Raw genomic sequence first — 17,213 nt, 5'->3', positions numbered from 1 at the left:
AAGAACGACCTTTAAAAATCATTAATAATTTCATCTTTGAACATAAAGTAATACATAGTACCTTTAAATTTCAGCAATATATATGTACTTCATCTCCACAAAACAGTTTATAAATGATTGATATTAAAAATTCACTAAGAGCCGGGAAGTGGCAGTGCATGCCTTTAATCCCAACACTCAGGAGGTGGAGGTAGAGACAGGCAGATCTTTGTGAGTTTGAGGCCAGCCTGATCTACAGAGTTCCAGAACAGGCTCCAAACCTACAGAGAAACCCAGTCTCGAAAAACAAACAAACAAACAAAAATCACTAAAGTACTTTTCTAAATGTAGTTATGTCTAAAAGGCAACTAGAATGTTCACCTAAAACTCATATTCCTAAACCCTGACTTTTGCAGTTCTGATTCAGGAGATTAAACCAGGGCCTGGGAGTCTTAAGTTTTAAAAAGCCCTTTGAGCTTCATCTGCTTTTGGATCACACTTTGCAAAACATGAAGAAATAATCACAGTTATGTTAAAGAAAGATGCTGTCCTTGTCAGGGGATTAAATGCTAAGGACCAAAGCAGTCACACCCCAGCTGAGGCACAGATTTCCCTTACACCAACTTAAGAGCCATGTGCATACCAACCTTGTACCGGTCTGCTGATTGTTTTTCTGAAGTCCAGTGTGGGTTTTCGGGAAAAGCCAGCTCGAAAATCGATAGTACTAAGACCAGTAATGCGAACTGAGTGTCTTCCACTGCTGGAGGTCTAAAACATATAACAACAAGCCTCGTCAGCAGCTGGTTATAGGAAACACCATTGGTGTGGCAAACCACAGAATGTTTGCAACTGATGGGCCAGAGTCACGGCTCTGATTAAGGTATTCTGTCTGAACTTGATTGTGATTTCCATTCTGAAATGCATGTTTTGCAATGCAAATCTAGTAGATGTAGATGGCTCTTAAGTATAATTCAGGAAGTTTGGCATACCTTGTAGTCAAAGGTAAATATTCAGTTGCTAATAAGTGAATCTTATAGTAAATCTAAAAGCTCCATCAATTTCTGAACTTCTCATTTGTTCTCTGTTGTCATCCCTACTGATGCTCAACAGACACCGAAGAAATAAAAAACTAAAATTTCCCCAACAAAACACACGCAAGTCCCGTTCTGGAAAAATGTTTTTTTTCTTTTTTATTAATTTTCAATTAAAATACAATCACATAATCTTCTCTTTCCTCTCTCCAGTCTCTCCCATGTACTCCCTCTCTCTGCTCTCTCTCAAATTTGTGAACTCTTTTTCCTTAATAATACACATACAAGTAACATTATATGAACTGAGCAGATCATACATATATATTTAGGTATACATATACTTTCCCATTTTCTTTGCCTCTGTGACGTCACTGCCAGAATAAGTACAAGAGCTGAAAAATTTCCAGATTTTAACCATCTGGAACCCTCAGCCCAGCAGTATTCTAGCAAAGGTACCTGGTGCTGAGCTATAAATGTGAGAAAAGCATGGAGCTCACACACTGACTGCTGGGGGAGAGAGATGGAAAAGTGGGGATGCTTAATATAATGCAATAAACCCAGTGATAGAAATATACAAAAGAAGGATGAGTTAGCCTATTCAGCTAAAGGGACTAAATACCAAATAAAATTAAGCACTAAAGTAGTGAGCATGTACATAAATAATAAATAATTTGGATTTAGTTCCCAAGGTGAAATACTAATGCTACTTTGATGGATCTTCCCTGTGGACCCAGTGTATTTAAACTCCACCATTAATTCCATTTTATTGTGATCTTCTAAAAGAAACGTGATCATCCACAGTATAAAGATGAAGACTTTGTGGCACTAAGTTGGTAAACAATTTGCCCAAATGCTAACTGTAGAGACAGAGCTGTAATTCAATGGCAAAGTCCCAGCTTCTCACTACAGTACAGCACCATCTATTAAGAATTAGCATTTGCTTCCTGCTCAGTTTCTCTTAAAGAAGACCCAAGGTCTTACCCCAACACATACACCTACAACAAATTATTCAGGCTAGAGCCCAGGGCAGCTGAGGCAAGGTCAGCATTTGGTAAAGATGACTTGATGATAAAGACACACCAGTGCCCTGGAATTGTGAATACATAGCATTTCTTTTAAAAGAAAATTTGTAAAAATGAAGGAGCAGAGTGGATCGGAGTCTAGATTTCTGAATTCAAGTGAGGATTGCCAGGAATGAAGGAAGAGCCTGAAGGGCACTAGAGCAAGCACCATGGAGAGTTCCAGGGATAGTGGTGAGTTCCTCCTAAGACTTACTTTAGCTCAGTTCTTTCTAGCCACCTAGGTGAATTGCAGATGGATATACCTAGTTTAAGGGTGATGGTTTGCTAAATACCTACCTATGTTTAAGGCCCTTTCAGGAAACAAACAAGGCACATCCATTACATACAGAGTGCTACTCAATAGACACAAATGGTACCTATTCCAATTTCAGTGCTCCTTCTAAAGTATAAGAGTTTATGATAATCATTTCTGGATAGCCTTAGACGTTATAAGGCATAGAAGATGATATTATTCTCAAAATTTGCTATAGCTATTGCAGGTTTCTAATGATACTTTCTGCTAAAAGAATCAGAGAGTATTGATAAACCTTCCTGTAAAAGAAAGAAGCTCTATATTTTTGGATTAAAAAAAATAGATTAATACACCAAACATTTTAATATCTAAATCCCAACTTGATGTCACTCAGCATAATGAGCAAGGTAAGTGTATGGTTGATTTTCCATGAACCACCAAGAGCCAGCTGCAGCATGTATAGGACCACAGGGCCAGTTCTGGTCCATGGGTTATAAATGGGAGAGAGTGTGTCATTTCTAAATTGAAACAGATCCCTTCTTTTTACTCATTCGATGTACATTCTGCTGTCTTTTCTTCTGCTAAAGTGAATAAAAATGTTACAGGCTAAAAATTTGAGTAGAACACCACCCATCAGCCAAGGTTTATAAGTGACGCATGAAATAGGGCAGTCTGTCAAATTGCATGAATATTAATGAAAACATAATTTCTTTATATTAAGCCAGTGAAGATTCCTAGTGGCACTATCTGGATTAAAACTTAATTGATAGACTTCATTTCCTGCTCCTGAAGAGTTGTAATTTTTCATAAGATAACAAATTTACTCAAAGCTAAAGTCAAAACAAAACCTACAACATAATTATATATGCATTCAAATGAAGATACAATATATGACATATGTATATATATATATCATTCAGTCATGAGAGTATTAAGTATTATTTTCTACAGACTTTACAAAGCTAAGGAATACTCTGAGATCACAAAGATAATGAATCATGGACCTTGAACTAAAATAGATATCTACCTCTTTTCAAATATTTGCTCTTAAATAAGATGCCATTCTTTCACAACTAAAGATGATTATTTTCATCAATTTTTCATTGAGAACTGCTGTGATACAGGCATGGTGTCAGCCATAAACACAGAGTAATGCCAGCTCACTGTAGACAGAAAGCTTTTATCTATCCCGTCTGGTCCCACTGAACTGGTTTTCTCTCAGCCCACCAAGTCCCCGCAGCTGCTTATGAAATAATCACTCTGAGGCTTAATATCAGTTACAATTGTTTGGCCAATGGCTCAGGCTTCTTATTGGTTAGCTCTAACTATAAATTAACCCATTTCTATTAGTTTATATTTTTACCATGTGGTTTATGGCTTGTTACCTCGCATCTTGCTCCCCCAGAAGCTACATGGTGTCTCTTAGACACCTATTCTGTCTATATATCTCTGTTTGTATTTCCAGCCTAGCTTAATTCTCCTAAGCCATTGGTCAAAACAGCTTTATTCATCAACCAATAAAGGCAACACATATTCTCAGCCTACAGAAAGACATCCCACATCAGCTCATTCTATATGCCATTCTATTAGGCATTGGCTCTTTGCATGACTATGGCAACAAGGAAAGAAATGGAGTCTAAGCATAGAATAAAATCAGTTTTAACACACACATTTATATGCATACAAATTTACCTCTTTTCAAATGAACAGATCTCTTAAAAAGAGGCATTCCATGTAGACAACATTTTGATATTGGAAGGCCAAAATAACTGGATAGTTTTCTAAGAAAACGCTGTGATAAAATGCATCGTATGTCCAAACACTAAGTTAATGCTGTAGAGCTGTCTACAGACATGCATAGGCCACCAGGTGAGGATAATTGAAGGACTTTCCTGTGGATCTTTGTAGACTTGAGAGTGCTTTACTAATGACTCATAACCACTCTTCTGCCAACTATACTGTAGTTTGCAAAATACACTATTTTTCATTAAAAAACACTCAAAATTTAATAAATACACTCTTCTAGTGACAATACTTTTAAGACACTAATATATCCTTGTTTGTAAATTTTATGCAGTTATACAGATAAACACATGGAAATCATTTACAAAGTTTGTTTGCATAGTGGCTTCTTTGATGTCAGCAAAAATTAAGGTACAAGTATTTGATTAATAATGAAATCATAAGTAGTTAAGACACACAGTTATTGAACTTCAATAAAATTTCCAAATAATACAAGGGTAGGGAACAGAGTATTTTTTACATTTAAAAATCTGTTTTAGAAAATTTCATTCATGAGTATCTTTTCAGCTCCTCCCTTCCCTGCTCCAATTCTTCTAATGCCCCCCCCCATGTCTCAAACTCATTACATCTTCTTGAATTATTAGTGGTGTGTGTGTGTGTGTGTGTGTGTGTGTGTGTGTGTGTGTGTGTGTTGATACAAATACAGTTGCTCACAGCTCTTCATCTAGGGATAGAGCCTTGTGAATCGGTGTTGTCATTGTGCATGTTTTATTTAGGCAACCATATTGTCCTATAGAAAATGCACTAGTATGCACTGAAAATTAATGTAACTATCTAAACCAAAGTGCTTCTTCCAGTTCTAGAATCTCAATACAGTCATGTGATATGAAATATTTTCTTCTGTACTTCGGGGATTATCTAGGAGCAGTTTATCCATATTTACTTAATGGAAACATACCCCAGGGGATGTGTAAAATTACAAATGATTACACTGATAATCCTAGGCTAATAGAAACATCTGTATTATCTAAATCTATTATTTAATATCATCATATGGAGTTTTCCTTAAGGAGAAGGAGACGAAACTTGGCCCAAGGAGTTTCAGTGGTAATAGACTTATTCTATGTAGCTATAGATTAGCTACAGCTGTTTGAATGGAAAATTCATATTGCTTCTCAGAAATAAGATCCAGGATTTGTAGTTTCCATATAAATGGAAACTTGGGGGCATAAAATGGCTTTCTCTCCTGTTTTTAATAAAATTTTGTATTCTTTTCAGTAACTTCTGTTCAGTATGTTTTACCTACATCAGAGGCAAGTTAAAACACTTACATCACTCATATGATTAGACAAATGAGTTGACTCTATCTATTTACAAAAGTGCCCCAGATTGGGTTGATCGAGTTGGGAGTAGGATGGACAGGGAAAGTAATGAAAGAGATAACTTGATAGAGGGAACCATTTTTGGATTAGGGAGAAACCTGGTGCCAGGGAAACCCCCAGGAATCCACCAGTATGACCCCAGCTAAGACTCCTAACAATTGGAGAGAGTGCCTGAACTGGCCTTTTCTTATAATTAGATTGATGACTAACCTAATTGTCACTAGAGAGCCTTCATCCAGTATCTGATGGAAACAGATGCAGAGATCCACAGTCAAGCACTGGGCTGAGCTCTGGGAGTCCACTTGAAGAGAGAGTGGAGGGATTGTATGAGGGTGGGAGGGCTTCCAAGATCATGACTGGAAAACTCAGAGACAGTTGACCTGAGCTAGTGGGAGCATGTGGACTCTGGACCAAGGATTAAGGAGCCTGCATGGGACCAACACAGGCCCTCTGCATGTGGATGACAGCTGTGAAACTTGGTCTATTTGTGGGGCCCCTAGCAGTGGGATTAGGACCTGTCCTTGGCACTTGAGCTGGATTTTTGGAACCTATTCCCCATACTGGGGATACCTCACCCAGCCTTGATGGGGGGTGGGGGTGGTCCTGCCTCAACTTGATATGCCACACTTTGTTAACTCCCATGGGTGTTCGCCTTTCTGAACCTAGGAGTGGAGGCAGGGGTGGGTAGACGGGAGGTGGGGGAAGGAATGGGAAGAGAGGAGGGAGGGGAAAGTGTAGTTGGTATGTAAAATATTATGAAAAAATTAATAAGAAAAGAAAAGAAAAAGAGGGCCCCAAAACATCACAGTAAAGTGTTTGCATGAGAAAGCCCAAAAGAAATGGAAGAGCTATTCCAATAGCATTTAAATAATAGCTATAGTAAAGTCTCCCATCCCAATTTATGAGCTGTAGGCTAACTAAATCTAAATCTGCCACTTTCTTAGATATTATTAGAGTAAACATTCATTCATTAATTTTGTTTTGGTTTGTTTTGTTTTTTTGTGACAGGGTTTCTCTGTGTAGCTTTGGAGCCTGTTCTGTAACTAGCTCTTGCAGACCAGGCTGGTCTCGAACTCACAGAGATCAGCCTTCCTCTTCCTCCCAAGTGCTGGAATTAAAGGTGTGTACCACCACTGCCCAGCTATAAGCACTAATTTTTATTCATGAATATTTCTGTAGTCTTTGTTTGGGGATTGTGGCCTCTCTGGTGATAAAACTCTAATCACAATAATTAGAGAGAAAAAATTTCTACAGAAATAAATATGACATAAGAGAAAAATTAATCTAAGAGAGATGTAGAGAGCCAGAAGGAAAAGGTGGTATTTTAAGCCACATTTGCCAAGACTTGATGAAAGTGTTGGCATTTGAGTCGAATCTTGGGGGATAGTAACAAGTCAGAGTGAAAGGAAAGGCAATCTAGGGAGAAGGAACTGCTAGAAGAAGAAAAACTAAATCTGGGTGTAGACATTAAAGAACCCTAACAGGCAGATCTCTATGAGCTCGAGGTCAGCCAAGTCTACATAGTGAGTTCCAGGATAGCCAGCCCTACATAGTAAGACCTTTCAAGGCCCACAGAAGTGGCTCAGCTCCATACTGATTTAAGGTCATAGAATTCAAACCTATCCTTGCTCTTTCAAGGTTAAAGGCCTAAAACCAAAATGTCTAAGGTGTGGCTACTGAAGGACTAAGGTGTGGCCACTGGATCTCATGCCAAGATAACAGAATACTTTATTTACAGCATGGTAACTAAATGTCTTAATCCTCAAGATCAGATAACAGGGTGTTAGATCTAAGGCGTGGTCACTAGATGTTTTTCTCCTCAAGGTCAAATGGTGGGATGTTTAGCAATAGGGCATGATTACTGAATGTTTTGAGAATTAAGGAAGTAATTACATCTGTTTGTTCCTTGTATCATTGGTAAGGAATTCCCTTTGCCTTTCTCCCTTTTTGCTTGGGATATATAAAAACTTTGAGCAATATTCTTAGGGCAGATCCCAGTATTCACTGGGTGCCCTCCTGACTCCATCTTCTGTCTCTCTCTCTCTCTAGCCTATTTCTTTCATCAATCCACACTCCCCTTCTCAGGTACGAACCGGATTAGTAGGCTGGACCAAACAAAGACCCTGCCTAAAAAAAAACAAGGAAAGACATGAGGCAAAAGTGGGAATGATAAGAACAGCTTAAAATTAAATAATTAAATTTAACTAGGGTATAAATGTAAGTGATACAAGATAACCAGAAGAGTGGTTGAGGCCAAATCTCATAGTCTTCCAACATTGTATGGCCATAAAACAGATTCTTTTTCATACTTGGAATAAAGTGTTATTTGAAACATTTAGAAGTCATTATTAATTCGTCTGATAGAGCAGACACTTTCCAGATAGTGCAAAGTAGATAGCATGCAGGATACACTATCTAATCTCCGTTCTCTTCTTGAGAAAGCACACATGTAGAACATTTGTCATTCACCAGCTGTCTAAAAGGGAGACCCAATGTCAGTAGTAATATTTATGTCAGTAGGTCTAACTATTTTGTATCATGTTGATATATTTTTCTGGCATTTCTTATAGGAGAAAAATAATTTTATTATCTGCAACTTGCACTTCAATGCTTATGCTTTGTTTAATTGTTGCTACCATTAACTGTAAGTCAGCAATGATGTGGAGCAGGAGTGGAGGTTCTTGGATGAGGACTAGAATGAATTTCAGGCAATGTGCTAATAGATACCATGCCTTTCCTAATTATAGCAGACCAAGCTTAGACACTTGTCTAAACAGAGATTTTACTGCCTCATCATCTTTTTCTCACCCTCTTTGCCTACAAGATAACTCTTAGAACGCCTCTGTTTCGATTATCATTTAAATGTGCTCAGTGCACACTAAGCAGGGAGTATGAAATGTGGCCAAAAGCAAACACTGAAAATTGACGACTGAATAAATAGACATGTCAAGCACAGGACTAACTGCAGTCATGTTGGGTCACTCCTCTAGGCAAGAATTTTATTAGAGGAAAAACCATGGGTAGCAATCCAAATCACCTGGAAACAGGTTCAAATGCCACAGGATAGACTAGTAATAAAATGGTATCACTTGCATATATCTCCCAGACAACAAAGGATACCTGATTGTTATGATTCAGAAAGTGACAACAGAATACCCAACTGCCAACGTAGGAAACTTCTGACTTAGGTCATGACTATATTAAATCATTTGAGGGATTAAGAGACTAGACTCTCATAGTTCTTCTGTGTGGCAAAAATAAAAGTGGATTCAGCCTGAGTCACATTTTGAGCACACTGATCAAAATAAGGCTAACATCAATTTTAGCCATGTTTATTCAAAATACCATAGTAGAAAAACACTTCATTGCTGCCATCAAGGCATCCAATACATACTGCACACCTACTGTATGCAAAGGAACAGGTATGGCCATTTAGGACCCAATCACTGAGAAATTGCCAGATTGTATTTACATTGCCTTTGCCCCTGTTCTCTCACTCCAGATCATCTACTCCCCAAATCTATTCTATCCCTTTATAGTTTTCCTACAGGATATAGAGCTCTGAGCATAAAGAATGTTCTGGCACTTGAAGGGAGTTATGGTACAAACTGTAATTTCTTTAAAATGAGAAAATGTACATATTCTTTGAAAAGCAAAATTCTGCCTGGCATGGAAAATCTGCCTTGAATTCCTGTGCCCCCAGGCCTGTTCACACACCCCTGTAGTTTGAATGGTCATCCCAGGAAACCCTTTTTATTACTAAGGAAGCTGAGGTGATAAAAGACCAAAACATTGTCTCAGGTATCCTCACAAGGATTCTGGAACAAGGGATTTGTTGGTAGCTGCTCAGAGTGTTTCTGGGAAGAGGGGAAAGGGTGCAGAAAAACACAGCAATGAGGCACATTCTGTTAAGCCTGCTCCTATGGTGAACATTTGGGGCGAGTTTATGAGTTTAGGCCTTGATGGTTTGAAAGCTGCTTCTGAGAAGTGTTAACACCTCGGCAGAACAACCTTTTCCTGTTCTCGGGGAAACCCTCTTGCGAATAAAAACACAGACACCTGACCTGGAAGAAGGCCAGAGCATAATGAAAAGTCTGAGAAACCCTGGCAGTAGCTCAGATTGCCCACCACAGCCAGTTACACACATAGTCCACAGCAACGTCACATCTCTGACTCACAGTATCCTGAATTTTGACTGTATGTTACATTCTTGCCCCCATATTGACTATATAGCCCTTCAGATAACTCAAGGAAGCAAATGTTTTTTGGTTTTATTTTTCAGCAAAGAAAACAATGACTGTTTATATAACAAATAGTAGCCGCCAGCAGTTCTTGAGAGCTTGTCTTGTAAGTGAAACTGCACTGTTTCTTATATATGAACCTACTTTCATCTCAGCCCAACCCTGTGGTATAAAAGAAGTGACCTCCTCATGTGACAGAAAAGGACATCAAGGGATATCAAAGTTCTGCTCCCAAGCAGCCCAGCCTGTGAGTTTTGTTTAGTCCCAGGCAGTCCACAGCCCTAACCATTGTTCTCCACTGGCTGCATGTCTGCTGACTTTGGAAGCAAGAAATGGATGGTACCATGAGTCCACAGATTGGATGATAGGAAAACTGCCCAAGAATTTTAATTCTTATTCCAGAACATCACCGTTGTTCATGGTCATCAAAACAACACTACCCAGCTCACGTGCTAAAGACCTCCCACACATGTACTTTCATTAAAAGTGTTCTTCTTGATTGCAAGAACATATAAATAAGCTGTTCTATATACATTACAAGGCATGCCAGCTTAAACATAAAATAACAAACAGACTGTGAAATAACAGTACCTTCACTGTCCACATTCCCGCTTCTGGCTCCTTGACATTCACCACTTTGGCAGAGTTATGGATATTTAACAGCTCATTCAAGCCAAATCCCTTTTTTATCAGCTTCCCTGAAAGATAAAACAAAGGTAGAAAACATAATTTTTCTCCCCAGTTAAAGAGATCAGGCAAATAAACATAAACAAGCCCCGGCATATGATCAGATTTCCAATAACACAGAGAGGTTTTTTTTTTTTTCTACTAAGTAGGTGCATATATTATTTAACAGATATTTGTATCCATAGCTCAAAACATTGTCTTATTGGTATCTAAGATATACTTAATTGTAGGCTTCTGGGCACTGCAACTGAAGTAACAGATCCTCATTTGTTATGTGTTTGATAGTAAAGTGAGAATAACAATTGGTAAATCATCGTGTTATTTCTAAAGGCAGCCTAGAGAACAATTGTCATGTTACTAAGAGGTCACACACAGTCACCAGAGACAGGTAGATTGAATGAAGGCAGAACCCAAACCAGAATACAGGTCTTTCTGTAGGTCAGTGCAGATGCTACTAATGTGAGCATACTGAGCAGTCTCTGCACGAAGTGCAAGACCTTAAGCAGTTTTCCATTAGGACAGGAGAAGAGTGCCTCTCAAAGGATAATTTAAAATAGCATTGTGACAAAATGCATGGACCATCTCCTATCTGCCTGAAATTTACTTCCAATAACCACTAGTTGGGATCTAAGGAGAAAAAGAAATAAAATGGAAATGATCCCTAGGTTTTCACCTTTGGCTTCCCTGTGGACTATATACTCAGGTGTGTATTTTAAATAATCAAAAAGTTGACCATGATTGTAAGCCCAGAGTAGTAAGAGCATGACGCAATGAGTACAGCTTTCCAGGGTAGCATGAATTATTCCAGTGGGTGAACGTGGGGACAGTTTTCCAAGACAGCATGGGAATTATTCCAGTGGGCAGAACATAAATATGGCTTTCTGGGGCAGATTGGAGTTATCCCAATGGACAGAATGTGGCTGCCACAGACAAATGCCCTGCTGAGACCAGATCTCCACAAGTCTTGAAAAGGAGGCTTTACTTCTTTGTAAATTCCAGTATTTTGCTAGCATGGATGAGGGACTCTGGGCAATATTTCATACACTTGAAGGAATTATTTCACAGTCTTAAAAGAATTATTTGCTTCTATGATGCAAATAAAAATATAGTGACCTCCTTCCACTTTGTAAATATTCACAAGCAGAGAAAAGGTATGTGGTCAGATAACCAGAACCACGGTGGAAATAGAACTAGTTCATGAGAGCCAGAAGGTACACTTAATACAAATTTGAGAAAAGCTGAGATTCCTTTGTTTTCAGATTTTTAATGTGAGTGTCATCGTTTTCAACCAGCAGTAGTATTAGAAAATCTTGTCATAAAATACAAGTGAGAGAAAAATAAGTTAAAACATTCATTCACCTACTAAGAATAGAATTTCTTTGACAGTATGGGAATTAAGGTGGGAGCCTTATACATAGCAGACAAGTAGTCTACCACTGAATCTCAACATCAGCCTAAATTTATTTATTTGTGTTTGTATGTGTATGTGATATATGTGTGTGATGTATTTTGATGTATTGTGGGTTGTGTATGTGTGTGTGTGACATATATGTGTATGTGTGTGATGTGTGTGTATATGTGTGTGATGTATTTATATGTGTGTATGATATATGTGTGTGGAGTGCATGTGTGTGACAGAGATGTAGCTGTGTGTGAGATGTATGTGTGTCATGTATGTATGTTTGGTGTGTGTGTGTGTGTGTGTGTTGAGTGTGTGTGTGTGTGTGTGTGTGTGTGTGTGTGATGTATGTGCATGTGTCTGCAGGTGATTATAGGCACATAAGTTGAGATCAGCGGCCACTTCAGGTGTTAGTTCCAGCCTTCACCTTGATATTTTGATACAGTGTCTCTCGTGTTATTTCCCACTGCTGCTCATGCCAGTCTCCAAGGTTTCAGGTACCCTCCTCTCTGCCTCCCATCCTGCCCTGGGAGTTCCGGGATTGCAGTCATATGCAACCTGTACCAGGTATGTTATGTAGATTCTAAGTATTCAAACTCAAGCCCTCCAGCTCTTATGGCAAGCGCATCAACCACTGAGCCTTCTCCCTTGCCCATGAAACTTGACTTTTAGAGACTATGTTCTTTAAAATTAAACTTTTCTAGACAGTGACAGTGAAAAGTTATTTTTAGAACCAGTTATTTTAGTGATTCGTTGAAAACTTAACATAAGATGTTAAATTTTACAGAATAAATTACTATAAAGTATATGCAAATTAAAACACTGGCCTGAGGACATAGTTCAGAGGTAAAGCACTAGATAAGCATGTTTCAGATCCTGGGTTCAACCTCCAGTACCGAAATAATGACATTTATGGCATTACTTGGAATACAATATTCAAATATTTTTTCAGTAAATTTCATGACTGTAATTTGTTTAAATATGAGAAATTTTAACCTGTCAATCCTCATGTTGACTCAAAAAACACTCAAGACTAATGACACTCCCTTTTCAGACACCTTCTAAGGTCACTTATGAATGCTTTGAACTTATTCATAAAGCTAGAATTCATTGACAAAGTGTGCAAAACGTGTGCGGCCCTGTTCTTCATTTTTAAAAATCAGTGTTTGATTCATCTCACCATAAGGATTTCGGATCTCAATCACAGGGGAAGGGCCGCTCAGGGACACGGTCACTTCTTTGAGGCTGGGATCAAAAGGAATTTTCCAAGTGTTGACAGCCTGTTGCACGTGATCAGTGGATAAGAGGTGAACCTTGGAGGCCTGCACTGCTTCTTCCACCCACTTCAACACCTAGGAGAGGAAAAGAAAGGCGTGAATGGCAGCCAGAGACATTTGTCAGTCACCCCACTTGGCACTCAGGACCTGGCTTGGTAGAGCGCTGACTTGGAGGCTCTCCTGCTCATGTGTGAGACTTAACTTAAAGTTCATCAACAAAGACACACGTTCCTCTACTTCTGTGTGCTGTCATCTCAAAAATAAAATGCTAGTTTAACCTCCATTCCAATTCCAAGCTTTCCATCCTGGATTAGTGTTAACAATTAAACTTCAGGGTTAAAAACCAGGAGGAAAACCCCAAGGTGCCTTGTAAATGATCAATCCGTGAAGAGAAAAGAAAATAACCTCTTTTTAAGATGGAGTTGTTCGGGATTTTATCCATTCTAGGCACAATTTTAAATTATACCACTTGAGCAGATTGCCAAATGGAATTTGGGCGGGTTTCATATTGTAAAGAGTGTTAAAGTAGTCTCAGTATGATGTACTGTTCTACTTTTGGAAAAACAGTTGCAGGGTCAACAAGATAATCCTTTCTTATGATAAAATGTTAAACACCCCAGACGATGGGGAAGGCAACCAATAAATTTAATAAGAACAGAAAAATATTTCAGCTTCAAATCAAGACAAGGAGTACGTAGAAAAGTAGTCCTTAGGAACATGCTACAAAATTAAATCACCTCTAAAAAGGTGTGAACATGGCAAACATCAACTTCATATAATTTTTACAATAACAAACACAATCCTCCATTAGATAAATGGTGCCTGTTTAGCTAGGTACCAATTAACCAATCAATCTCAATTCAATCAACTCCCAGTCATGAACACCTTTATCTTCGTCACATCAGTGTCTGATGTACCCTTTGACATATCCCTTGATGTCTTAGAACTCCTTGTAATTAGGCACCAGACCCTAAACAGAAATGACTCCTAAGCAAAGTTAAAGTATTCAAAGTTTAAAAAAAATTTCTTAAATTTCAGTGCAAACAGTCATAAACTAAATAATCAGGCAACAGTACTGAACACTTTTTATTTCCTATAAAACATCTTTTTCATTTTCCTGTTGTTTCTCCCCTAAAGAGTATGAAAAAAGGAAGACATATTAGCATAATTAGCCATGTGAGACAGCTACATTCATCCTAAAAACAAATGTGTGTTGTTTAAGGTTCTCTCTCCCAGGCACTCTGTATTGGTGGACATGTTTTTATTCAATATTTAGCAACAGCTCTTCTCTACACTAGTATCTACTGAATTTTTTGATTTTTAATAAATATCAATATTTTTTCACAATATGCCTGCCATTGCTCCAGAACTAAAAGTCACATATATTTCTGTGTGCATCTAAAACCAGATGGAGTATGATCCAAATGTTAAAGGTGGCATGTGTATTAATCATGAAGAGACTGTTTATAATAATGACAAAATTATGTCTTTTGTTTGTTTGTTTGTTTGTTGAGATAATGTTTCAGGTATCCCAGCTGACATTGAACCCACTATAGAATTAATACTTTCTATACCTCCTGATCATTTTGTTTCCACTTGCAAAATGATGGATTCTAGATATACCACCACCACGGCCAGCTTGATGCTCTTCTTAAATAAGAGGATACAGGAGGAAGCAAGGTAAGCTTCCTGAAATATGGGAGCACCATCATACTACTCCCACATAGCTGACTCTAAAATATTAGTTTGTTATTCCCCAGAATAAATATTATTTTCTTCCTCTGATTATGTTTCAATAAAAATGTTACAAGCAAATAAAACAATCTGTGAAAGACAGGTGGTTCAAATAAATAAAGAAAAAAGCAAGCTCATACTAGGTAGCAGGAAGGATGTGAACAAATGTGCAAAAATACTACAGATAGGCTAGAACAGGAGTGACTCCATCTAGAGAAGTGTTCAAATAAGTAAGGAGCTGGGGAATTCGAGGCAGCACACACCAGAGATGCTGCACATCCATGTTCAATTCAGGTCTGTTCACTGTAGCACAGAAATATGGAAAAAGGAAATGCAGTATGCATATCCAATGAAGTTTTATTCAGGAGAAAAAACAACTAAAATTGTGCCATTTTCAAGAAGATGGATGGAACTGGAAGACCTTTGTGTAAAGCAAAATCAGCCAAACTCAAAGACAAGTATCACAGGCTAGCTATGTTCCACACACATATGTGTGCCCCTCCACCACACACACATGATGAAGGGGTCTAAAGATAGATGGAAATGAGAAGAATGGATAATAAAGGAAGGAAAGAAAAGTAGTGCATGTTTTTCTCATATGTAGACTCTAGATTTAATTACACATCCATGCATAGATGACACAAAAGCAGAAAGAAGCATTTAAGGAACATAGGAAGGGACCAATATGAGAAGAAATGGAAGAAATAGAAAGACAATGAGAGGGAAAATGTGAACGAAATATAATTATATATGTGTGTCCATCCATACATATACATACACACATATATATGTACATATGTATATGCTACTGAAACTGTTTATTTGTACACTTAATAAAAATGTAAAAGAGGCTGGATAGTAGTAGCACATACCGTTAATCCCAGAACTTGGGAGGCAGAGGCAGGTGGTTCTCAGTGAGTTCGAGGCCAGCCTGGTCTACAGAGTGAGTTCCAGGACAAACCTCGTCTTAAAAAAAAAAAAAAAAAAACTAACTAAATAAATAAGAATAAAAATGTAAAAAACAGGAAGAGCTGCCCTTCCCTTCTCTCCACAATACCCATCAATACCTGGGGCAGGTGGGAGAGCTGCCCTGTGGCCATAAAAGTGGGAGAGCTGTCCCTGACCCCACCAGCTGCAACACTCAGGAGAACAGGCCCTGCACCCCTCCAGGGCAGCACAATAGAGCCTACCCTGTTAGCAGAGGTGTGGATGATCCAACCCCAAAATCATGAGCATGGGAGAACTGTCCCCATTGCCCATCAGCTTTGTTGTGGCATGGATAGAGAAGAGTTGCCTACACACCCCACCCCATCAACACCCGAGGCAGGTGAGAGAGCTAACCATGTGTCCTAACAGTGGGAAAGCCATCCCTGACCCCCGACTGGCTACAATACTTGGGAGAGCAGGTCCTGCACCTGGCCAGGGTAACACAATAGAGCCAACCCTTTTAGTGCCAGTGTGGGAGAGCCAGCCACGAAATTGTGACCAAGGGAGAGCTGTCCCCATTTTCCACCTGGTAGACCAACCCTACAGCTGCCCAGGCCCAGACCCAGGGTTATGACTTGGCCTGCCCCAACATCCACCCCATCTATGGTCTGCTGGAGTTCATTAAGGGACTTGATCCACAGATCCAAAGCTGCAGGATCTCCACAATCCCACACAACAGCAGGATACTCAGGAAGAGTCCTAGTGGGGGCCCAAGATCAAACAAATTAGTGGAGACCAGGGGCCTTGAACCAGACCTATGACTCTTTACAATAAACACTTGCAAGTAGAGATGCATAGACAAAGGTGTATGCGGCAGGACTTGTTGAGTCACACTGTAGCTTCCATGATGAGTTTTTTTTTTCCCCCTATTTCTATTTATCTTTTATTTGATTTTCTTCTTTTTTTCTCTTCAATTTTGTGTTGTTTGGGGAGGGGTGCTATGGTGAACAGCAGATGTGAAGGGATGGGGACTGAGTGGGATCAAGATACATGATGAGAAAGACAAATAAATAACAAATAGAAAGGATGGAGAAAAATGTAAAAGAACAATGATGCTGGAAGCATCTCAAAAAATATGTGTTTATAAGGACAAGACCTTTGGACTTCTTCACAAAGCTCCTCTTGAAAATTACTAACATACTTAAAGTAGATGAGTGAACGTGGCACGTCTCAAAGAAAACATAGTCATGCTGTCATACATGAAATCAAAAGAGCATGTGTTCCATAAATGAGTAATACATTTCATTCAAGTTTAGCCTCATAAAGCACCTGTATTTTCCATATTAAATTACAAATATACCAACACAACTTTGCAAAGAAGCAGATGCTGTTATTTGAAGAGTGTTTAGCAATCTTTCATAATTGAAGACTAAGGTATGACTGGTTCGGCTCATCAAATCTGCCCACAAGACAACAGAAACCAGGCCAATTGTAACTAA

At 38.7% G+C, this 17,213-nt stretch overlaps 1 protein-coding gene across 1 annotated transcript in view; it reads right to left on the bottom strand.

Moving 5' to 3' along the window:
* Nucleotides 1-17,213, bottom strand: part of Hmcn1 (hemicentin 1) — a 439,469-nt gene that overhangs the window by 252,232 nt on the left and 170,024 nt on the right. Inside the window, exons 5-7 of the mRNA XM_027417405.2 lie at nucleotides 12,957-13,128; nucleotides 10,282-10,388; nucleotides 627-747 (exon numbers count right to left, since the gene is read on the bottom strand). Of these exons, the coding sequence (XP_027273206.1) occupies nucleotides 627-747; nucleotides 10,282-10,388; nucleotides 12,957-13,128 (400 nt within the window). The remainder of the gene's footprint in view (nucleotides 1-626; nucleotides 748-10,281; nucleotides 10,389-12,956; nucleotides 13,129-17,213) is intronic.

The sequence above is a fragment of the Cricetulus griseus genome, chromosome 5 (assembly GCF_003668045.3).
Source record: "Cricetulus griseus strain 17A/GY chromosome 5, alternate assembly CriGri-PICRH-1.0, whole genome shotgun sequence".
Taxonomy (NCBI): Eukaryota; Metazoa; Chordata; class Mammalia; order Rodentia; family Cricetidae; genus Cricetulus; species Cricetulus griseus.
The sequence above is the reverse complement of the archived record's forward strand: the minus strand, read 5'-3'. Positions and strand labels throughout refer to the sequence as shown.